At 35.8% G+C, this 24,399-nt stretch overlaps 2 protein-coding genes across 6 annotated transcripts in view; one reads left to right on the top strand and one right to left on the bottom strand.

Moving 5' to 3' along the window:
* The first annotated feature begins 388 nt into the window (after positions 1-388).
* LOC142984937 (polycomb protein PHO-like) overlaps positions 389-24,399 on the top strand; it is a 30,903-nt gene continuing 6,892 nt past the window's right edge. Inside the window, exons 1-7 of one of the 5 annotated variants that reach the window (XM_076132819.1) lie at positions 389-597; positions 1,960-2,345; positions 19,471-19,576; positions 20,419-20,518; positions 22,439-22,565; positions 23,340-23,413; positions 24,212-24,346. In XM_076132819.1, the coding sequence (XP_075988934.1) occupies positions 19,487-19,576; positions 20,419-20,518; positions 22,439-22,565; positions 23,340-23,413; positions 24,212-24,346 (526 nt within the window). In that variant the 5' untranslated portion in view covers positions 389-597; positions 1,960-2,345; positions 19,471-19,486. Of the gene's footprint in view, positions 598-1,959; positions 2,346-12,193; positions 12,489-19,470; positions 19,577-20,418; positions 20,519-22,438; positions 22,566-23,339; positions 23,414-24,211; positions 24,347-24,399 lie in introns of those variants that run through there. The other 4 variants (XM_076132822.1, XM_076132821.1, XM_076132820.1 and 1 more) reach the window with 4 other exon arrangements.
* On the bottom strand, positions 3,220-11,889 carry LOC142984938 (isocitrate dehydrogenase [NAD] subunit gamma, mitochondrial-like). Its single transcript, XM_076132823.1, has 7 exons — positions 11,557-11,889; positions 9,161-9,275; positions 8,503-8,654; positions 7,407-7,551; positions 6,749-6,891; positions 5,866-6,017; positions 3,220-5,419 (listed from the first exon to the last, which is right to left on the bottom strand). The coding sequence occupies exons 1-7, from the start codon at positions 11,793-11,795 to the stop codon at positions 5,202-5,204; spliced, it is 1,164 nt and encodes a 387-aa protein (XP_075988938.1). The 5' UTR covers positions 11,796-11,889; the 3' UTR covers positions 3,220-5,201.

Raw genomic sequence — 24,399 nt, 5'->3', positions numbered from 1 at the left:
AAGCTCGAATATAATCCAATCAAATTCTAATTTGATTCTGTGAAGAGTAATTTATATTAGGTCGGGGAAAAGTCTTTTCGCATTATAGTATGTATAACTTGTAATAAAATTTCTTTGGCTTCAAAAATCACAAATGAGTACACGGTTCATTAGGTTTCTTTCAGTGAGTTCGTGAGGTACCCAAATATCGAGCTTTTTTTGTGCAGAGAAAAGATTTTATTACAAGTATTATAATGCAAAAAGACTTTTTCCCCGACCTAATATATTATTAATTATTAAAGTACCGACAATTACTATTTATTAATAGTTAAGACCAAGTGAAGGTATTTGTAGAAAGTCACGCCACAAGGAGACGACGCTTGGCAGCTACGTCAGTCAGCGCGTGACAACGGTCCGATGTAACTCGATCGAAACATCGTGTAAACAAATAAAGTACCCTAACCTTTAATTTTCAAACGCGTTTAAGACCCGTTGCATTATATTATTATGTGTACAAGTCGCGAGAGTTTAAATCATTTAGATACCCGTCAGTGTGTGTCGGTTTGGTGTATACAGAGTGGTCCATATATCGAAAAAGTCCAATCTATTTCCATTTTGGTATGTAAATTTGATGTTAAGATATATGGAGTTTAAATAGTAAGGGAACCTGTTGTACCTAGGCCGGTTTTTTAGAAATATATTTTTTATTGTGATTTGACGTGCAGCACACAAATCATATTTGCATATTTTGAAATGTCAATTATTTGGGTACTCACCAAAAAAATATCAGAAATGTATATTTAATACTTACATAATATTTTTAAATTTAGAAAAAAATGGGAAATGTGGCCAAGGTACAACAAACCCTATGTACCTAGGCCAGTAGTACGTTGTACCTAGGCCACATTGAAATTTGGGGGTAATTTAAGCAAATTATCAAGTTTTGTTAACTAAAATCATTTTATTTGATTTATTACAGTACACAGTATTATTACAGTATACAGTATTTAACAAAACATTTTAAAAATTCTCAAATGATCAACATTTAGAAATGATCAAAATTAAAATTATATTCATAGCTATTTTTATGCTTTTCAAACAAAATATTTAAATAAAAACAACTAACTTTTTGCCACCGTTTCGTTACATCACATCGCTGCGCCTGCCAAACTCCATATGTGTATTTTGATGTTAAAAAAAATGAATCTTGTGTCCCAAATAAAAGAAAAAGTTTTCCAAAATCTCACAAAAGACACATGTGGAACTTGGCAGGCGCAGCAACGATATCACATAATATAATATAGCAAATCAATATACCTATATAGCATAGCAAATGGAAAACAAAATATTGAAACAATTATCTTTACCTATATATAAATTATTATTTCTCTCTTAAATTTTAATCAGTCATTTGGACTAGCTATTATAAAAACACTATCAATAATGTAGATATATTATTCAGCCGTAAGCATTTAGTAGAAATCCCAGTACTTCTGTATCTCTGGAACATAATAAATTTCTCTGTTCTTGTTAACTTTTTGCGGGGTTTTAATTTTTTCGACAATGTCACTCATCGGGTACAGATTTAAATCCTCTTTTTCAGGGCATTTCCAGTTTTTAAGTGATTTTTACATCGATTTCTGAAATAATAAAGATATTTAATTAGGAATATTATTACGTAAATGTGAAATAATTTAATAAAATATTCTCTTGGCCAAAGTACAACATCCAGGTTGTACCTTGGCCACTGGCCAAGGTACAACTGATCGACAGTGACCGAGGTACAACACTACTCCAACTTCACTAAAACGGTGGATTTTATATAGTTTAGAGTTAAGTATCTCGTAAGTTTTTTATTGTGTTGAGACTTGTAAAATCAAAGAACCGATAGCATATAACAGTTAGGTGACTATTAGAAAACTTTTAAAACTATTAGGCTTCAAAATATATTAGAAATACTTACTTTTTCACACAAAAAAGTTTCAGCGTCGATAACACCAAACACCGGCTTAATGGCGGTATGCGACTAACTACACATTGAATAGTCTGTAGTGACGTATCGAATACCATAAACAGTAGAATTTAGTATCGCGCGAATATATGAAAACGAGCCCAGTGGCCTAGGTACACATAGTGCCAAGGTACAACAGGTTCCCCTACATCTAGTATAACGTAACGCTAGTGTAAAGACATCGTTAGTCGTTAGTGTTGTGTGTCGAAGTGTCAACAATTTCAATTTTAAAACTAATGAAGAGCAAGTGAGGGTAGACGTAGAAACTCGTGCTGCAAGAAGACGACGCTTAGCAGCTGCATCAGTCAGCCCGTGACCACGGTCGATGCAGTCGAAACAGCGGGCAGCAAAAAAGGTATTGTAAACATTAAAATTCTTATAGCGTTAAAGACCGGTTTAGTAATGTCAGTATTGTGTGTACAAACCCTGTGGGTTTACCAACTCTAACGTGGGAGTCTGTTAAAAATGGCCAAATGAATGCAAACTATACACGTACATTCTCTAGTTTCTTGCTATCTCTATGGAAAGAGGGCTTGACTTATGTAGGTATGTATGTAATATAAAGTTACAATCTTATAAAAAAATGGCAGTATTCGGCAAATCCAGCGAGGGGTCCTTTTTTGATTTGAACCTGGAATCTATCTTTGTGCAATGTAGTCGTGCTTATCAGGGTGCCTTTCCATTGAAGAGGAACTTAGCAGATGGGAGCGGTCTGCGATCGACCAATCGCAGTGCTCGAAATCTCCAATCCTCGACAGTAGAAATAGTTTCATTGGTCGATGCGCGGTCTGATTCCCTCCACTCCAATCAGACCGTCTTCACTTTATTGGAGACGTACTTTTAGGACTAAAACTGCGTAAAGCGGACGCTTGCGATGGGCTCCTGTTCCATGAACATGTACAAGCGTATGTGCACGCGGCCGGGACCGAAACGAGGCACGTCGGGGACTGGATTATTACGCAGTGTTAATAGTTCAAAGCGTTGAGCACGCGAGTGCTTTGTAAACTTTATCAACATAATTAAGTGAACGAGATCACTACATAGTATAAAGCAAAGTCGCTTCCTGCGTCTGTCCCTATGTCTGTATGTATTTATGCTGATCTTTAAAGCTACACAACATTTTTTATAGCTAGGGGGATTCAAGAGGAAGGTTTATATGTAAAAGTTGTAACGGCTTTTTGTCAAAGGCCACTAGATTTCTATACAAATAAGAATAAAAGTCACAATAATTCCATTCGTCTATAATTTATTTATACTCTGACTTTTCCAATTTATGTTTGAGGCAGTAATCAAAATTGTCTGGAAAAATAGAAAATAAAATATGTTCAGAATGATTCTTCAAAGCTTAACTTATTGTTACTAACACTTAGGTAATCTAGACTTTTCTACAGTGTATCTGTTTCTATACCTACCTTACCTAAGTACATAATGTTTTTCAAAATGAGTTTCTATTTAACTAAAATGACAATAATTGCTTAAAACTGACACTTGATGAAAGCGGAACATCTACTTCTTATAATTAGCTATGGCACGTGGTTTCAACTGCGTAGATTCTTTCAGAATAACATCCAAGTGACTGTTAGTCGACCACTATAAGACTGCAGGTCGTGGGTTTGATTCCCTCACGGAACAATCATTTATACAAACGAGATGGCTGTTAGGTGTATTTTTGTAAAAGCACTTGTGATAAAAAACAATATTTTTGGGCGGGACTTTAGGTACAAATCATAGTTTTTTATGAATTAAATTAAATTTGGTCGTATTAGGAATCGAACCCTAGACCACACATTTAACAACGACTAACTATTATTAACATTAAGCCTCTCACAACTTCTGAATAAATATGACTAAGCCCCGGTTTCTGAGGTACATTTAGCGGTAGTTTATCTATTCAATAACGTACGCTCATATAAACATGACAGTAATAGATAAACTACCGTTAAATGTGCCTCAGAAAAGGCAATAGTAGCTTATCAGATGAAATTTTATCCGTAGTTTATCTATTGAATAGGTAATATGACACTTATTTAAAAGCCGTGAAAGCAAGCAACACAAAGCGTAAAGGTAAGCGAATAAAAAAAAACAACTATAATTTTAAAATTGTTACCAATTTATTAACAATTAACTACAATAAATAATTAACTAAAAACATGGTTCTTAATACTTTTGGTAACTACAGATTGACAGTATGATATTTTACATATAAAGTTGCGATGAAATGCCGCTGCTATGTTAATGGCGCTAGTGGTACGAAAGGTTTTTAAATTCATTTTTATTAATAAAATTCAGATCTACTTTTCATAGCGAAATGTCAAGAAAACTAAGTTAATTCCTGTGAAATGTTATTTAGTCATGTTACGAAAGTTTTATGAGTAAAAGGCTATTATCGTATGGTTAGTGGTCAACCTAGTGTCAAAGTTGTTCAAGCTGCCTTTGACGTGCCTTGCAAAGCACTAATTATATCATATATTTTTATATGTAAAATCTCAAAAACCATATTTTGCTGAAGAAAATTATCTTTTACATATATCTAAATATTAATATTTACATTTTTATTAAAATAATAATATATAATACTTATAAAACCTTTCGGACCAAAAAGCGCCATTTGCATAACTCAGAATGTGAGACGCAAATCGTATTTTCATATAGTAACAAGCATAAAACATACATATATATTTTCAAGTAAGGAAAAATGAAAATTCTTGTATATTTAATTAAATTTATGCTTGTAACTATCGTTAATTCGCTACGAAATGCGTCTTTCTAATGTATTTGGGTTTTATAGTGGAGACTAACTATACGTAGATGACAGTTCGTGTATTAAAATATTAATTCACTCTATTTACCCCGATTATGAACTTATTTACACTGAAATACAGTTCAAAATAGTGTTATTACTGCCGGGTAAGCCCATTGTTGGGCAAAGACCTCTTTTTATTATCCATTCTCGCTATAGTCCAACAACTTAGTAAAGAGCCTAAACAAGCACCATTTATCTAGATTACAATTAATAATTAATTAAATATCCAAAATATTGTAACCATAGCAAACAGGTAACTGTCCGCTGTATAAGACAGCAGGTAATTTAAGCATTCTAAATGTTAAATACCTCCGTCGCTGGCACGCAAGACTCTCTACTAAGTTGTACCATGAAATTATTACACGAACTAACTAAAATTTAATACACGAACTGTCCAACTTAAACAATCTAATCCGCGATATTACCAATGATAGCGTTCACGACGTCTGTCGAAGAGGCGGTTCCTCCGCAGTCTGGAGTCAGGATCTTGTCCACGTTGCAGGTCTTGTCCACCGCGTGGCGGATGAGGTCGGCGTGGAAGTGGTGGCCGAGGTGCTCGAGCATGTCGACCGATGCGTTGATCATCGCTATTGGGTTCGCGATGTTCTTGCCGGCGATTGCGGTACCTGGAAAAGTAGAATTTGATATAAAATTAGCAGACCGACACTTTTGAGTAGACCAGTAGACCATTAGACCCCACACTACTTTTAGTTTTATTAATATTTTAGCAGTCAATAGTACTGTTCACTGAACAGGCTGGTCAACAATCAACATAGGTTAAGTTAGAAGTGGTATTTTTTTTTTTTAATACTGAAGAGGCGGCTCCGACCACGTGATGTTATATCAAAAGAGACGAAAATTAAATCAACGAGAGTTTGAGAGATTTGGTTTCTCAAAGAATTTGCCAAATAAGGGGCCAAATCCGTTATTTGGCAATAGGTTTGTCCCCTATTACATGTAACTAACATTATTATTGGCAAAGAGTAGGTGTATATCATACAACTATATTAACTACTTCGGGTATAACAGACGTAATGTTACGTATGTATGTATTGTATGTATATCTACGTACCAGTGTTCCTAGTGCCAGGTTCGAAGACCGCGTAGTGGTCGCCGTAGTTCCTGCCTGACAGTAGACCGGCGCCTCCGAGAAGACCGCACACCACGTTAGACACGATGGAGCCGTAGAGATTCGTCATTAACATCACATCGAATTGGTGAGGCCTGGAAAACACAAACAAAGACTTTAAATTTTCAAACACAACATGTTTATTCTTAAAATCTTGCTATAAAAAGAGATTTGGCTGAGGTTATAACAACCGTATGAAATTCAACTCTCCTAGGGAATCCTGAAAAGTGAAAAGGAAATTACGGCCGTGGTAGCGTTGCGGATTATGGTATAAAAATCTGGGATATATCTTGGGACACTGCAGTTTTAGGGAAGGAGTTGATGAGGGCTGCAGTGGCTCAGGTAAGGCGGGATCGCATGCTCAAATGTTTTTCGACAGACCGAGACGTTTAATTACATTTTATAGCGTCTGTAGAGTGATTTCCAACTACTATTGACTACTACAACTGATTAGTTAACGACAAATACAGTACAAAAGATTATCCACTAGCGTCTTTTCAAAGAATGTTCTTCTAGTAATAAAACCTTTGCAGCCAATCACTATGTCTAATGATCAAAACAACCTTTTTTAAAAGGTTTATTACAAACATACAAACAACGGACACAACTTAGAATATCGTTCAGTATTTCCTGAGTTAATCTCGATCAGACAGACGCGAGACTTTGACTTACAATATGTAGTAATATTACCCCCGGTTTCTGAGGTACATTTAACGGTAGTTTGTCTATTCAATAGCGTTTAAACTCATGTAAAAAAAACGCTATTGAATAGATAAACTACCGCTAAATGTGCTCAGAAACCGGGTGTTAATAATGCAATGCTTACTTAGCAACGAGCTGCATGCAGCAGTTGTCGATGATCATGTCGTTGTGTTCAATGTCGGGGTACTCCTTGGCGAGGCGGCGCGACGTCTCCAGGAACAGACCGTCTGATAACTTCATGATGTTCGCCTTGTGGACTGTTGTCACCTGCGAATTGATAATATGGCTTAGAAATTGAAAATACCCCTTTTTTAAAAACAGGTCATTTGGACTATTAACTACTGAACCGATTTTATTTACATTTAAATATTTGAAAGCTCAGAATTTTCCATTTTTGTGAAAATACAAAAATCAAGGCACAAACCAGTTTTTATTTCATGTTAATAACGCGAGATGTTTTTTGATTTTTAAAAGTGCGTTTCATTTGAAATTGTCAGAACGGAGTGTATCTGACCGCAAAATGACCAATGACATTTTTCACTAATGTGGAGTGAGGATTTTCTGATACGTTCTGCCGAACTGCGCTTCAGTATAAAGCTACCTTTCCGCTTTGGTTAAATTTGACGAATTGTTCAAGCCGGAAGACCTTTGACGTGGCTTTACGACAGTTATCTTAATTGACAACAACTGGGACCACTTTTATAATTTTTTGTTTTCTTTATTTTAACACTGCACTAACATTACATATAGACTTTAAATTTTAATTATAAGTAACAATGTACCTTCTTGCGTCCATTCCTCTTGGCGAACTCGAAGGCGAAGCGCGCCACTCGCTCGGAGTTGCTCGCCGTCACCACCTTCATGGACTCGATGACGCCGCGCACCGACTCGTGCTCCAGCATGGCGTACTCGCCTTCTGTGTTCTGTCTGCAATTATCAAATTATTATTGTTTACTAGCTGACCCGCGCAACTTCGCTTGCGTCACATAAGAGAAACATAATTTTCCCCGTTTTTGTAACATATTTCACTGGTACTCTGCTCCTATTGGTCGCAGCGTGATGATATATAGCCTATAGCCTTCCTCAATAAATGGGCTATCTAACACTGAAAGAATTTTTCAAATCGGATCAGTAGTTCCTGAGATTAGCGCGTTCAAACAAACAAACAAACAAACAATCAAACAAACTCTTCAGCTTTATTAAATTAGTATAGATTTATGTCCCTCTGTTGGGCAAAAGCCTCCCTCTTTTCCTTCCAAACCAAGCTTCTGTGGGCTGCTCCGAACAAACCTCAAATGCGTTGAATAATTATTATTGGTATATAAATATGATTTTCTACATTTATTACTTTGTGGGAGTCTTATTAAACTGTAGCATAAGATCGCAAAGTATAATAATAATTATGTGTGTATAAAAGTGAGTGTAATATATTGGCATCCTTTTTCTCTATATATTTTATTTTGGGAATCTATGCTATCTATCATTCTATAAATTTTGCCATTATGTTATATGCCACACGTCATGCGACTTTCAACCATACTAATATTATAAATGCGATAGTAACTCTGTCTGCCTGTCTGTTACTCTATCACGCCTAAACTCAGTAGCTTTGGCGTTCAATTGGTTCACTAACCAATTTGCATGAAATTTGTTATGGAGATTTTTGATACCCGAGAAAGGAACTTTAAACCCTTTTAAAAGCTAGTTGTTGATATATTCAGCCAAATCTTTAGGCATTATATGTAATATGAGGGCATACAAAGCCCTCAACCCACACTTGCCAGCCAGTGTTAAATTCTCAAGGTCTAATCCCTCCCGCGTTCGAGAGGAGACCCTCGTCCATCAGTTGGACATCCATGGGTTAAAAAATGGTTATACCTGATGATGCTAATGTCGATGTCCTTGTGCCTGGTGGTGACTCCCGGGAAGGACTTACAGTTGAGCACGTACGCGTACATGTCCAGTTCGTTGCGGAGGGCGACGTTGCGTGACGTCACGTATGCCGCCTCGCTCTTAGTCTCGATGTTGCCCTGCAATTATAACATACAAGATTATTAATTACTTGTCTATGCTGGTTTTCATTGTTAAAAAACAATTGTTTCAAATATGTTAAAGGTTTTGGCAGATAATATAGAGGACTCCCGCGCTATGCATTGCTCTTGTGTCGCGGTGACTTTTACAAACATACAAACAACCCACAACCTCCCAACGCAATGGTAGCGGCGTGGCGACCTAAACCACTGCGCCACGGAGGCAGTCAAAATATCAATATGATTCTAATAACATCACTTATATTCGTAAAAAGACTGACTAAGTAGTGTTGACACGCACACATAGGATTCCATATCTAAAGAAAGCATCAAAGAACTACAATTATTATATGAAAACCCCCTTTAATTTATGTTTTTATTGGACAACCAGTAGTTGCTACTTTGATACATACACTAACAAATATAGCTGCAATATAGAATTGAAATCTAAATATTTGGGGCTATTTACTATTTAAAGAAACTAAAGCTGATGAAATTGTACACACCTTAAGGCCGACACCATTTCTCTTGATGGTGGTGATAGCGTAGTGCACATCATCATCATTGTCCACATCGGGGTCAATGTCCACCACCTCGAAGTCTACTGGGGCTCCAATATATCTGAAATAATAAACAAAAAAAATATTATTTAATATTCTTGATACTTCATACCTAAATTTCATAATATCACACCTGTTATAACAGGTGTGGGCAAGGGCGTATGAAATACATGCAGTTTTCACCATTAACTATGTTAGTCTCATGTAATAGGAGAGCCTATTGCCACATACTGGGCATTCTAACCAAACTCCAGACTAGTATTGTGATTAATCTAATATTAATTAGAAAAAGACCCATAGCACCTTGTCCTATCTGGGAATCAAACCCAGAACACACTGGAATCCACTAAGGTCCATGTCCCAGAGGTAGTCTTAAATGGTTTAAACATAAAAGCAGGCATACGAGAGTTACATTCGCTTTCCTTATTGTACGGTATCGTACACTACAATAGTGGTGAGTGTAAGGAGAAGAGAAATCCACAATGAAGTTATATTGGTCTATATTGAGATGAAATAATATTGTATAGTATAATATCACTGTCTATTCCTTCCCCTAATGTCGTACGGTCTTAATGGTACGTGTCACACTGACAATTCATTACGATAATTACTTATATTAAGTAAGGCGTTATGTGAAGGTCACCGCATCAGCAACTAAATGTAATAATACTACTATGTGCAAACCGTACACTTATGTTTATAAGATGATATAATACATTTTAAAAATTTTTGATTGTCCTAGAAAAAGTTTTAAATGCACATAATAAGATTTGGCAAGTGCACAGATCAGATGATAATATTTTGTAACATTTGAAGTAAAATATTTCAGTATTCAGCAGTATTACTAACAAACGAAATAATAAACCGCAAAGAATGTATGCTTTAGAATTAGATGGAAAACATGTGACTCAATCCTAATCTTATTTGAAAAGATAAAATATCACATTTAGCAGTTCTCAAAGTTTATTTTTATGCAATGCTAATAATATATTATAAATGCAAAAATGTTTAATATATGTATGTTAGTCATACACAAATATACATCCATCTATACATATTGCTCTCTTCTTTCGCACAAGAACAATTAAATTGATTTTGATAAAATTTGGTATGCAGATAGTTCATATCCTGATTGACATATAACATAGGGTCCTTTAACCCTCGCAAAATCTTTTCAAGTCAATGAAGTTGTAAGCAGCAGCAATATAGTGTAAATATTGTCTTTACAGCCTTGAGGCCTAATAGTGCACTTGACCTTAAACCACTCATGGTTATGAGTATTATCATATGATACTTCACTACAATTGTCTCATTGATAATAACACAACTCAGATCGAGTAACAAGGTTTTATATGAACAAGGAAATATGAGCTTGAATTTCTACAGGAGCTCTTTACTGTATGGAATCTCGCTCTTATGTATTAGACAGCTACAGTACTTGCCATCAGGGGAGTTGCAATCAAATGCAAACCTTAATAGTTAATTAAGGAACGTTTTGAATATGCTGAAAAAATTAAAATTTCATATACCTAGTAGAGCTGAATGGTCAGGAAAATCATCAAATAACATAATTTTATTATAGCAGCTAGGTAAATGACCAAGAATAGGAATAGTAAATAGTGGCATATAAGATCCACCAAATATTGTCACATATAAGAAGAATAACCTTCTTTATATACCCCACTTTATTACTATCCCACTGCTGGGCCAGGGTCTCCCTCCCTAACGAGAGATGTTTAGGCCTCGAGTTTACCACTTTAGCCAAGTGCGAGTTGGGGACTTTGCAAAAGTAACCTATGAATTTAAGATTATATTATGTATTATATTATAGTTTATATTTGGATGTTTGGATAATCTGATCATTTTACCATTGCTCTAATTAAAATTTAATCAGCTATCAATTAAATTAACAATGTTATGTCTTTCTCAACTCTATTTATAAGATAATTGAAGTCACATGACCTTACAAAGTAACAAAACAATAGACAAAAATATATACTTTTATATTTGTATCTATAATTATTTATATTCTAATTAGGTATATACTGATCACAGGTTATTAACTAAAAACGTTTTTAAGACAAATATGGGTGTAATAAGCTTTAGTATAGATTATGTGTAGCTAGCTGACATATAGATTTTGTTGCAGGCTATTCGCTATACTAAATTGTTATGCTTAAAGGTCTATATGTAAATATTTTTGGAAAATTTGATTAGAAAGTTGATGCTATTGTCTTTGCCTAGGTGGGAAGACAAAAATAAACACAAACAGCTGTGTCTATACCCAACTTTTTGGTCATCTATTAATGTACTATACAGTGCAAGGTTATGTTATAACTCACTTGAAAATGTCCCTGACGTAGCCCATGCACTCTGGGCCAATGCCTCCACCAGGGAGCATGGTAACTGCGTGACGTCCACCATACTGCGCCACAGGAATTATCTTCTGTGCCCTAATAACTGGTGTCTTGTGCTGGAGATCGAAATCTGATAGCGTAGCCGGCGCCGCCGCCGAACTCGCGTTTGCGACTCCTCTAATCTCAGGCAGAACCTTTAATTTAGACAGTAACCTCACAGCCATCGCGTATTTTTCACTTTAAACCAGTCGCAACTATTAAATAACCACAGGAAAAGGAAGGCGGAAAATGGCAGACGCACGGAATTTTCCACGTCAGATGGCGCTGTTACGTCAACTTCATAAAATAGATGGCGCCACTTAACGTAGTTTGACAGCTATGATAACGATGTGTGTTTGTAAACATAAAAGAGTTTGTACGAAAATAAATGGTATTAACAGCTATCCAGCCATTATCTTGATTGAAAATTGTTTCTGTACGCATAATTATAATATTTTATAGTACTAATCATTTCTATCATCCTGATTTTGCTATGAAATTAATTTATAAAGCTCAAAGTTCGCCTTTGTAGCTGGCAACATTTGACCCTGATGATTTTTTTTTATGTGACATTAGCGCTTTGCTTTTCCTTTCCCGTCGGAGTTCTCGAACGCGAACGGGTGGAGAGCGGGCGTCCATTTTGCTTCGCCATATTGAATTTGGTCGGACATCTTTGGACGCCATGTTTAGTCGGACATATTTTATAAACATTTTCGCGTAAATTTCAAATATTTTTGAGCCTAAATATCGAACTTTTTTTCACTGAAAACTGAGGCAGTAGTTGCGGTAAAGATTACGTCGGAAAATTCCGTGCCAACGCATCTGTCCATATTTGTCTTCTGGGGGTCGTCGGTGCTTTTGTTACAGGATAAATACAGGTAAATTATTTCTATCAAAAACATAGTACTTTTTGACGTATCGTAACAAGTGTTTTGTATTTTCTATGAAATTACGCATTTGGTAACTAGAATAAGGGTGACAAAATGAAGGTCATTTTATAATGTATTGATGTGTGTAGCGTTTGGCGTGGTCATTTTATAATTATCTAAAAAATCGTCGGGTCGCGGGCCCGGCCGGTCGAGTTGCGCCGCCAGTATACTCGCACCTGCCCGGAGAGATAGTTGTTTGACTCCAATGCACCATAAATGCGGCACAATAAAATGTAAAAAAGTCTTTCCTCAGTGGGAGGCGACGAATTCTGATTAAAACCAGTAAGCCTAACGGGTGACGTACTTTTACACTATTTACTTTTTATCACATCTGTTTACGTGTTTCAACGTATTTATATCTATAAATAAAACGTGAAAAACAAATTAATTGCTTAATTTCTTCTAATGAATTGTGTTATTTACATCATATTGACGATGTTATTGTAATCAAAGACAGATATTTTTGACATCTTATCTTGGGCGAAGGTGTTTGTCATACAGCCAGATTACATTCCTATAGTATTGTTCAGTAAATATTGCAGAGAATTATGACAAAAACCAAGTAAAAAAAGGTATGCTGCTTAGCTAGATTATTGCTGCATTTTATACATATTATTTTCAGATGTAACAATATGAATGTAGGTCAAATAAAATAAATAAAAACATATATTGCTATGTAGGTTTTTCTGTTATTGTGCCTGGAAGTTTTTACATGCCATTATACACAAGATATTCTAGTTAAATTACTGACACAAAGGGTTTGTATATGGGTGGGGCAGAAGACCTGAATACATTTTGAAAATAAACCCACTCACACTAGTATAAGTAGCTAAAAATCAGCATAAATAGTTTAGGTCATAAGTAAGTAAACCACCCCACTGAATATCTCTAAATCTTGTTTAGAATAGCTTTAACTGTAATTAGAAAATTAAAATAATTAAATTAACCATTTAGAAATAAGGCTAATGGAAACAACCATTGATAAATGCTGCAAAGACCTTTTAAAATTGATATCAAGTGATATGTGAACTCATTGTTTGTGTTTGAACAAACACTCTTGTTTTGACATAACATTTAAGGTGTTGCCACCGCAATAAATAGATTAGTTTCAAGTAGTTTTTTTGAGTAAGATACTACTTGACCAATTTTTATTAAACTTCAAAATTATAATGCATTACTTTACATAAAAATATTAAAAGAAAATTGTATAGAGTATTGTCATTGACATCCCAACAACTACAATGCTGTGGGTGGATTCATTTTTATTATTTTAGCTATAGACTAGCCAATTTGTTCATATCAATAAAATTTTAAAGAATAATACATGTTTATATTGGCACCTTAACTAACAAAAGACGTATTTCTCCTACACAGGAGAGACATATTAGCTTGTATATAATGAAATAAAGAACTATAACCTGTATTTAATTCTGTTTTTAAGTTAATTTAGATTTATTTCTAACTGTGTAATATTATTATACTACAAACTGGTTATCATTAATCCAGTATGCATTTGACTACATTCTTCTGTCTGCATTCCTAACATGCTAATAAACATCTCTAAAATAATAATATAACCTGTTGTATAATCTTCATAGTCATTATAATAAAAGAAAACCTCTATTTATGTCTGTCTGAATGTGAAAGACTAGAAAACGGCTGAACGGATGTTCATGTTGTTTATACATATAGATAAACAAAAAATAAAATAAAGACATTTATAACAATTTTGTCTGAAATATAATGAAGATTTTTAGACATGTCGAAAGATAATTGTAGTCTTTTTTATATTCAGTAGAAGTTTAGCCAGAATAATATCTCTGATCCACTTGTATTTTTATGATTGACAATACTAAAATTATGTTTATAAATTGTATTAAGTTTCAAGCTTGCATTTGGCCAGTATGGCACTGAAAACCTAGGCTATTCTTCACTTCAGAAGATGGTACCTACCTTCCCAGCAGTAAAGCAGTAATGAGTTAAATATAATAAATTAAGCTATTCTTCACTTCAAAGTACTTGCCCAACAGTAAAGAAGTAATAAGTTAAATAATAAATACAGTAAAAAAATATTTCAAAGGAAATCTGCAATATATTATATATTATCTACTATATACCCATACCCATCTTCAATATATAAAACCTGTTGGCTAATCTATGTATCTTGATAATAATATAGGTACCTACACTTTTATCAACGTGAACATCACACAGGTCGTTGTCCTCTGTAAATGAATTAACATTTTCTACATACATTATTTTTGTTTAAATTCTCATACCTACTCATACTTTATAGTACATTAAGCATGATGTCTATAGGGATAGGTAGACAATGTACTATTATGACAATAGAAATTTAAGACTAGGAAGTTAGTCTCTTATTACATCAGTAAATCAGAGTTCTGGATAGTAAATGAAATGATTCCAAATACAGCTGCCAATAGTCTTATCTATTAACTTAACCAATACTTATTAAATACTGTTTTGGGAATCAAACACCTAATGCACTCTCTCTAGTCTCTCTTCCAGTCTATTTGTCCCATATGGCGGTGGGGTCAGCCTTCCTTACACTCTTCCTCCACTTCGCCCTATCCTTGACGTCGTCTTAATATGTATAAAATTATATCCCTCTTATTCATAAACACACTATAAACCTATTTTAGTTAAAAAGCTACTATAATGTGTTTTCTCTTTTTCATTTCGCTAAGGAGTGAAAAAAACAAAACACTTTATAAGCGTTTAACTTCATACATTTTTGTGAATAAGAGGGCATGTATTTGCAAAATAAAGTAACTGTATCAAACAGGCCACCGTCAGTTCTATAAGCCTGTGGGTCAAAGATGTACTAAATTCAGAGCTTTACATACCTCCGTCAGCTGCAAAATTTGCTACTAGCATCTCTACTAAGTAGTTGAGTTAGAGCAATGATAATTTGCAAACTTGAACTATTATACCTATTGTAGAAACCAAATTCCTCTTTTCTGATTGGATTGTCTCATTGAATTACATTTTGATACCATATGTTCGCTTCACGCGTCTGCGCCCCCGACCTTCTTGAAGGACATTGCCGATAATGCGTGTGTCCTAAGAAAACAATTTATACTTGCATCATACCTTTCATTTAAATGTATTAACATAGTTTTACTTGCAACTGCATTTACTGGTCGGTAAAATATCAATTGTCGATCCACTTTTGGATATTTGAGCTAAACTTCTCAGTGCTTCAGGGTCGGTTCTCATCTGATAGAAAGTAGGCGGGCATAGCCTATGGTCTCAAGTATTTTCTTCGCATTAACGCATCATCGGTTAAGGTTGAACTTGTTAACATCTTTTCTCGGTCATAGTGTGACACGACTGATAATAAGCGACGCATTTTCTGTCAGAGAGATATTGACCCTTAGAAGGCACGGTAGTCGTAAACTAAGAAATCTGTCGTTTAACCAATGCGTTCTACTAACTAACTATAGGGGAAAAAAGTATTAGATTCCTCACTAATCATACGGAATAAAACAATAGGTAAAGGTTTAGTGATACATTTCTATGGAGTAGAGGATATCTGACAGGTGTCTAAAGCCCTACCCAGTAAACTACTTTTCATATGCGAGTTCAAAACGCGACGCTACATTATGCGTCGTCACACGATATGTAAAAATACGAAAAGCCGTCGCATCTTGTCGCAAACAGCTAGTACACTTTTAAGACAGACCGTTTATTTTGATTGCAGCGTCGCATAGCATTGCGTCATGTTAGTCGCTAGCGTAGGATAACGCCTGGTAGGAAGACCAAGTCTTGATACCTTCAAGCGGCTTGAACAACTTTGTCACATAATTAAAAAATCTTTACCTTTCATCACCGACCCAATTCAGGACTGTAGAAAAGATATGGCGAAATATAACTGAAATATTGTTTACTTATTATCTCAGCACCTGAAAATGATTAACAAGGAGATGCTAAAGACATAGACTGTGTTAATAATTATCACATATACATTTTTAGTGTTTGTCCCGCGCAAGGGTGGATCCAGTATTTATTTTTAGGCCCTAAAGGATTTGGGGATGTAGCGGCCACACGGCCTTGACAAGACCCTCCTTGTTTTATCACAATATAGATTAAAGAGCGTAATATAAGGCGCGTTTATTGCGATGCGGTTCTCTTGTCTGAGCTGGCTTTTGACCATGTAGTCCAGTCATTATAGTAAGTTCACCTCGGAATTCGAGATACCCAGCTGTAAGTCTGTAAATACTTGTATATTGACACCCTAAAAGTTGTCTCAAAACCTACATATGGTAGGGTGTACGCAACTATAAAATTTCAAGGTCCAAAGTCCCAAAAACCGGTTTTTTGAGCTTTTTTTGTAAATATCTCATTTCCTATGGAATTTTTGCATTCGTATTCATTACCAATATTGTACAGTATAAAATTCTCTACAAATTTTGATTGAATTTTTTTTTTTTACGGTGAACCGTTTTCGAGATAGAGGGCGGAGAGCGCGCGGTCACAGGATCATTTCAAGTCAACCGGTGCCTCCGGTCGAAGATGCGCCATATATAGTTGATGAACTATCGATAAATCAATGATTATAATAATAAATAAATTTAACCCATTACTGTCCCACTGCTGAGCAAGGGTCTTCTCCCGTAATGAGGGAGGGGTTAGGCCTTGAGTCCACCACGCTGGCCAAGTGCGGGTTGGGGACTTTGCATGCCCTCAATAAATGTATTTAACAAATTTTATTCATGCAAGGTTTCCTCACGATGTTTTCCTTCACCGTTGGAGCATGTGACAATTATTTCTAATACACACATAACTTCGAAAAGTCATTGGTGTCATCATTTTCTTCATAATTATATTAAATCTATATCTTTTCAATAATACTGATTTATTTGTTTTTTTTTCATCATGTAAGAAGTTATTAATATTAATTAGGTTAAAATTCAAATATAGTGCCTATATTTTCATGAAAAATTCTGCAATTACATGAGCAGGTAAGTGTTGATAGGTTAATTAATACTGAATAAAAAGTGGATAGGTTATGAAAAAAATGATAAAAAATAATGTAATAGTTAATAGAAATTGACAAATATTTATTAATCATTGATTTGTCGATAGTTCATCAACTATAATATATATGGCGCATCTTCGACCGGAGGCACCGGTTGACTTGAAATGATCCTGTGACCGCGCGCTCTCCGCCCTCTGTCTCGAAAACGGTTCACCGTAAAAAAAAATATTCAAACAAAATTTGTAGAGAATTTTATACTGTACAATATTGGTAATGAATACAAATGCAAAAATTCCATAGGAAATGAGATATTTACAAAAAAAGCTCAAAATACCGGTTTTTGGGACTTTGGACCTTGAAATTTTATAGTTGCGTACACCCTACCATATGTAGGTTTTGAGACAACTTTTAGGGTGTCAATATACAAGTATTTACAGACTTACAGCTGGGTATCTCGAATTCCGAGATTCTTACCTAATTTAAGCTTAATTGACTGCACTAATGATTTTCAGGTGAAAATAATGTTCTTTAACTTCGGTTTAATTTAGATAATAATATTTTCTCTATCTGTGCTCTATCTTATACTGCCTATAAAGTCTTAGGCAATTGAACAACTGGATTCAGTGGTGGGTAAACCATCAGTTGGTTCAGCCATATTTTAAAGATGGGTAACCGCTTTGTGACATCTGAGTTGAACGTTTCCATGCTTCAAAGGGCAGGCGACTTGAACAACTTTGTCACTAGGTTTGATCAACGTCAACCTAGTGTCAAAGTTGTTCAAGCCGCCCGAAGGCCTGACGTGGTAAGCCTGTTATCTTAACTGACAACAACCGGGACCGACTTTTTACGTGCCCTCCGAAGCACGGATACATCCACTTCAAATACCACTATGCGATCACCCATACTTGGCGTACAAACGACCCATATTATAAAGAAACAGATGGCAACAGAATATTCCATACATTTTTCTCTTCATACATCTTGTCATACAAGCTCATTGGTTGGTATGCAATTACTGCTATACATATTTAGTACTTAGTAATCAATAATGGCGTAATTAAATGATAATTATCGTCGTTACGACAACGCAGACTTGCTACTCTGTAATTATGACACTAGGCTATTTTGATGTAATGTTACCACTTCTTATTAGTTGTAAAAGGCTACATATACTTTATATGAATTTTACATGCATGTTCTTACACCGGAATACTCACCTCAATCATCATATTCGGAAGGACTAGTGAGGAATTCGGTTGCCGTCCCGTCGTGCTGTATAGTGTGATACATACTAATATTCAAATCATGCGATGGCCAGGTCGATTTATTTGTTTTAATCGTAAAATATTTTTAATATTGGCATGATAACTTATGTGTAATAACTTAAGACAGAAGGTCCTTTAAGTAGAGACTAAATAGATTAATCGACTTGGTATTACATAGATCTCACGACTTTTTACGGCAGAGAGACTGAGCTGCGAGACTTGGGGTTTTTACAGGATGTTTTTGATGGCATATGAATTTTACATGCATGTTCTTACACCGGAATGTGTAGGCAGAGGTGTATCAAAAACACACAAACGTCTTAAAACCTAGAAATTGTTTTCAGTTGCTATTTTGAACATTCCAATGGGAATCAGAAAAACCAGTGACTTTTTCCCGATCCGAGACCTCGCTCGATTCACAGAGGTAGAAAAAAAATCATACATAGTTTGTCTGCCTGTCATGCTTTACGGCTAAACTACTAAACGGATCCAGAAGAAAATATTGTCAATGCGTTACGTCAATCTGTTAATTATGATGCAAACTTATTTATGATTATTCGTAGACTAGACAAAAGCCTCCTCAAAAAAAGCCTTTAAAATTTACAGTGGAACATAGATCCGTTTTTAAGGCGGTTAAAAGTAAAGTTAATTTTTATTTTTCCAGGTGAAATCCATCCAAGATGATGAACCAGGAGATCATGTGTGAGGTGGAGATAGGCACCCACGGCTCCATGGTCGAGATAGATGGAGACGACCAGGTCGGAGTCAAGGTAAGACCAAATACTCTCACTTGTATTTAAATATATACAGGTTGTGGCGTAAATATGGATAATCCTTTACCAGCGGCAAATTTTGGCCATTTTGTGTTTTTTAAGAAAGCGATTTACGCTCGTCCTGGCCGAAATTTTAAAATCTATGATACTTATGCCAGAGATAAATTTTAATTTTTAGATCAGTCGGGTGGTCGCCCATCCGCTGGTAAAGGATTATCCATTATTTACGCCGCACTCTGTATATATTTTTTCGCGGAATCGTGGTCAGATGCATGGTCAGTATCGCCTCCCAAAATATCACCAAGTATTATGAGAAGACCCTGTATAACTCAAAGACTGACTGACATAGTGATCTATCAACGCACAGCCCAAAGCACTGGACGGATCGGGCTGAAATTTAGCATGCAGATAGATGTTATGACGTAGGTATGCGATAAGAAAGGATTTAGATCAATTCTACCCCCTAGGGGATAACATGGGGGATGAAAGTTTGTATAATAATCTTGTCCTAAGTCACAAACCACGCGGGTAAAAGCTAGTTTTAGTGTGTAAACGCTACAGATCGTTGCAAAGAAAAAGTGAGAGCGTTTTGTAGTTGTGGGTCGTGAGCAGCAACTTATAACCATACAATTTCGAAGGCCTATATGTTAAATTCCTAATATGTTTTAATAAATTTAACCCATTAATGTCCCACTGCTGGGCAAGGGTCTCCTCCCGTAATGAGGGAGGGGTTAGGCCTTGAGTCCACCACACTGGCAAAGTGCAGGTTGGGGACTTTGCATGCCCTCAATAAATATAATTGATTGTTTATACCTTATATGTTTTGTTTGTTATTCCAGTACGAAGAGATAGAAGCGGGCCAGTACGAGGAGTACATAACTGATGATCAGTATGAGGAAGCTGAGGAGCAGGTCATTGGCATGCAGCACCTTGAAGAAGGTATGTTTGGCTTAGTTTGTTACAGTCTAACGTAGTAGAGAGCTTTGTATGCTAGAGAAGTATACAACATAACTCACGGTTTCTGAGTACATTTAGCGGCAGTTTATCTATTCAATAGCGTTTAAAATCATATTTAAAAAAAAAATCATTTGCCTAGAAACCAGGCATTAGAGACAGATTCTACTCAGTGGAATTTTGAACCTTTTGATAAATATGTTTTCACTTTATATAGCAGATAAGTTGTCTGACACTTTAAGGCTTTGAACATGGTCTTTAAAGTTTGGAACGTCATTCGCTTACTGACTTATACAGTGGACGTTTGCCTGATTGCTACGGCTACTATATTTTGGCCATACATTGAGTCATGTATTCTTTATTTATTAAAGTTGTCTTCACAAAAGATATACTTTACATGTATCGTGCTTGCTAAGAGTCTCTACTAAGTTGTTGGAGTAGTGAAGTATGTAATACGCATTTAGATTTATATGTACTATCATCTTGTGTTCATCAATCATCAGTTTTTTTATTTAATTTTAACCTTCATTATATACGAAAGAATACAGGTATAATATTTCACGAAATAGAAGGCAACTGGAGGCGCGAACATAGTACTTTAACTGTATTATTAATAAACGTCGTGTAATTTTCATAAATTAGTTTTAAAGTGTTTTTCACTTTCCCTTTTTTTATCTAGCCTGTTTTTGTACTCCACTGCTAAGCTGGGTGATAACTGGTACTTCGCCCTCGTCTCCCCTACAAAATTGCGTCCCCCCCTAAAAATTTGCGTCCTCTGAAAACGCAGGCTAAGGGCTAAAAAGTAACATTTCAATGGACTATATACATTTTTTACAAATTAACATGTTTTGTCAGTACACACTTGTACAGAAATCGTAAACAAAAACAGTATCACAATAATATATTTATTTATTCGTGTTTAGGAAAACGTTTCATATTTGACGTTCAAATGCGGTGCATTGTTTTTTAGATTTTTTTCCTTGTATCAGTTTATTTAAAACAGTAATGTACAGTACTGTAGTGCCCTAGAATCATTCATTTATGCAGAATTTTAAAAGAGCGAAAGTAGCAAGTTGATCTCACCGGTCGTTATACGAGCTAAGCGTTAAGCAACCATAGAGCATATTATAATACTAGATGACCCGCGCATCTTCGCTTGCGTGACATGACAGAGAATAGGTCATAATTTTCCCGTTTTCGTAACATTTTCGTTGCTGCTCCGCTCCTAATAGCCGTAGCGTGATGTTATACACCCTAAAGCCTTCCTCAATAAATGGTCTATTCAACACAAAAATAACTTTTCAATTCCAACCGGTAGTTCCTGAGATTAGCGCATTCAAACAAACATAATAACAAACAAACTCTTCAGCTTTATAATATTAGTATAGATTATATTAGCTAAACCAATGTCGCCAGAGGCCGCTCTGGTTTATTAATTAGTTAACTTGTAAGTTTGATGTAGTTAGATTAGTTTACGATGGAACTAGCGTAACATGCTGGTGAGAGTTCCTTAAACAAATAAAGATTTAAGAAAACCTTAGAACAGATTTTTCATAGATGGGTCACCGCGGTCACCTGGATCGGACTGAAAAGTCTTTACCAAGCTTTTTTTTTGTTAAATAGTTTCTCAGAGAATTTCCACAGTTAGGAAGTTTTTAGACCTCCGTGTTTCGGAGAGTAAGCAAAACCGTCGGCTACTAATACTAACCCTTTTTCTTTGTTCATTCTGAGTTGTCCGCTCTACGCTGTCACCCCGGGATGACAATTGGGCATTTTCTTCCTACTTTTATTCCCAGTTCTCACCCCAGGGAACAGTGTTAGAGAGAACAACTGGGAATATACCTTTTTCACCTTTTATTTTTCACACCTCATTAACATTATTATCATTGTCGGCTACGCTGACAGACTATAAAATTTCAGTGGGCAGCGAGGAGGTGATCCTGCCGGGTATATCTGGTGAAGAGGTCCTCAATCCTAGCAGTGATACGCCTTACGACTCACTCTATGTCACACCACCGTCTACTAGTGGGAGGTACTGTATATTTTTCTATAATATTACAAACTAAGCATTCATCTTTTACATTTCATCACAAATGTCAGTAAAAATGTCTTGGCTGTGTCTTTACTCACTTCAGAAACGAAATATTCGCATCACCTCCACGACGGTAGAGAAACGGCGAAACCATACATTTGTACTCATATGTGGAACTTGGGAAGGGTCGCTAGAGTTAGGCCGTGTAGATTCAGAATCTGGGCTCTACATGAGATCTGATATCTTTTTCACTGGGGCAAACTTTATGTGGTCGTCTTGGCAACATTTTACATTAGATGTTTTTGGTGGGATACCTATATTTTATTAGGATACAATACGTTTTACTTTCAAATATTTGGAAATGAAACCTCAAAATTTTCATTTTATGACAGCCGAAATGGCTTTACTACTACATTTACTTTATAATAATACCTGATTGTCTAGATGACGAAAAGCGATTCGAGCGATATCGAGCGTTATTTAAAATTAGGCATCTACTAATGAAACATAAAATAGAAAGCAAATTCCATCACGATGTTTTCCTTCACCGTTAGAGCAAGTGATAACTTGAAGAAGTCATTGGTGTGTTGCCTCGGGTTCAAACCGTCAACCACTTGTGGGAGTGTGAGGTGCCAACTTATACCACTCGGTTTTCACTGTTTATAATTCAGACAATTAATTATCATATATCATAATAACTCATAACTATGTATCACTCATATAGTTCATCCTAATCACACCGTGACCTGACACTCTGTTGTCGGTTTATTCCAGAAGAGGGCGCGGCAGACCTCGCACCAACACTAACAACAGCAACGCCAATAATATACAGCATCTGATGCCTATTGGTGAGTTCTATATTGTGTTACTAATGGTAGAATCTAAGGACCTATAAAATGTCCTGTAAATTAACTTCGGTGCTTCGTGGCGTATGTAAAGTCGTGCAGTTTGACCTTTCACTGCGCATATCAGTATGATAGTTAAGTGGCGGTAAAAATAATGGAAAATATGACAAGGTTGTATGATATAGTCGTCGTGGTAGTGGCCAAATAGGAATAGGGATTAGGACTTTGTAACGCCTGCGAAATCGTGATAATATCACTACATAGTATAAAGCAAAGTCGCTTCCCGCGTCAGTCCCCTATATCTGTATGTATGTATAATGTATAATAGAATACGGGAATTAACGCGAACACGCATTTTACCTTAAAATGCCTAACGTTTCGGCGCAGGTTGCACTCGCCGTGGTCCCAGGCAGACTCGTGGTCTGCCTGGGACCACGGCGAGTGCAACCTGCGCCGAAACGTTAGGCATTTTAAGGTAAAATGCGTGTTCGCGTTAATTCCCGTATTCTATTATACATTAAACATGCAACGCGAGAGTTTAAAAGTTATGATTGTATGTATGTATGCTTAGATCTTTAAAGCTTCACAACGGATTTTGATCCTATTTTTATAGTTAGTGATGTGAAAATTGTAAAGGTTTTGTTTTTAAAAAGCTTTGTCAGGCGAAGTCGGAGAACCTTAAACATTTTTTATCAATTCCTACCAGTGGTTTCTGGGAGCGTGTTCAAACATATAAACAAACTTCGTCCTTATTTTAATAATTATTATAGTGTAATAAACATTACTTGTGGTATATTTCAGGTGAAGTCCCAGTGAGTCTAATGGAGGGTGTATCAGGGCGCGGTCCGGCTCGCCGCTGGGAACAGAAGCAGGTGCAGATCAAGACCATGGAGGGAGAGTTCTCTGTCACCATGTGGGCTACCGGTGAAGATGAAGGTAAGGATACACTTGTATCTTCATGATAGCTATGACGTCTTTTATTTTGGCAA

This window comes from Anticarsia gemmatalis, chromosome 28, assembly GCF_050436995.1.
Source record: "Anticarsia gemmatalis isolate Benzon Research Colony breed Stoneville strain chromosome 28, ilAntGemm2 primary, whole genome shotgun sequence".
Taxonomy (NCBI): Eukaryota; Metazoa; Arthropoda; class Insecta; order Lepidoptera; family Erebidae; genus Anticarsia; species Anticarsia gemmatalis.
The sequence above is the reverse complement of the archived record's forward strand: the minus strand, read 5'-3'. Positions and strand labels throughout refer to the sequence as shown.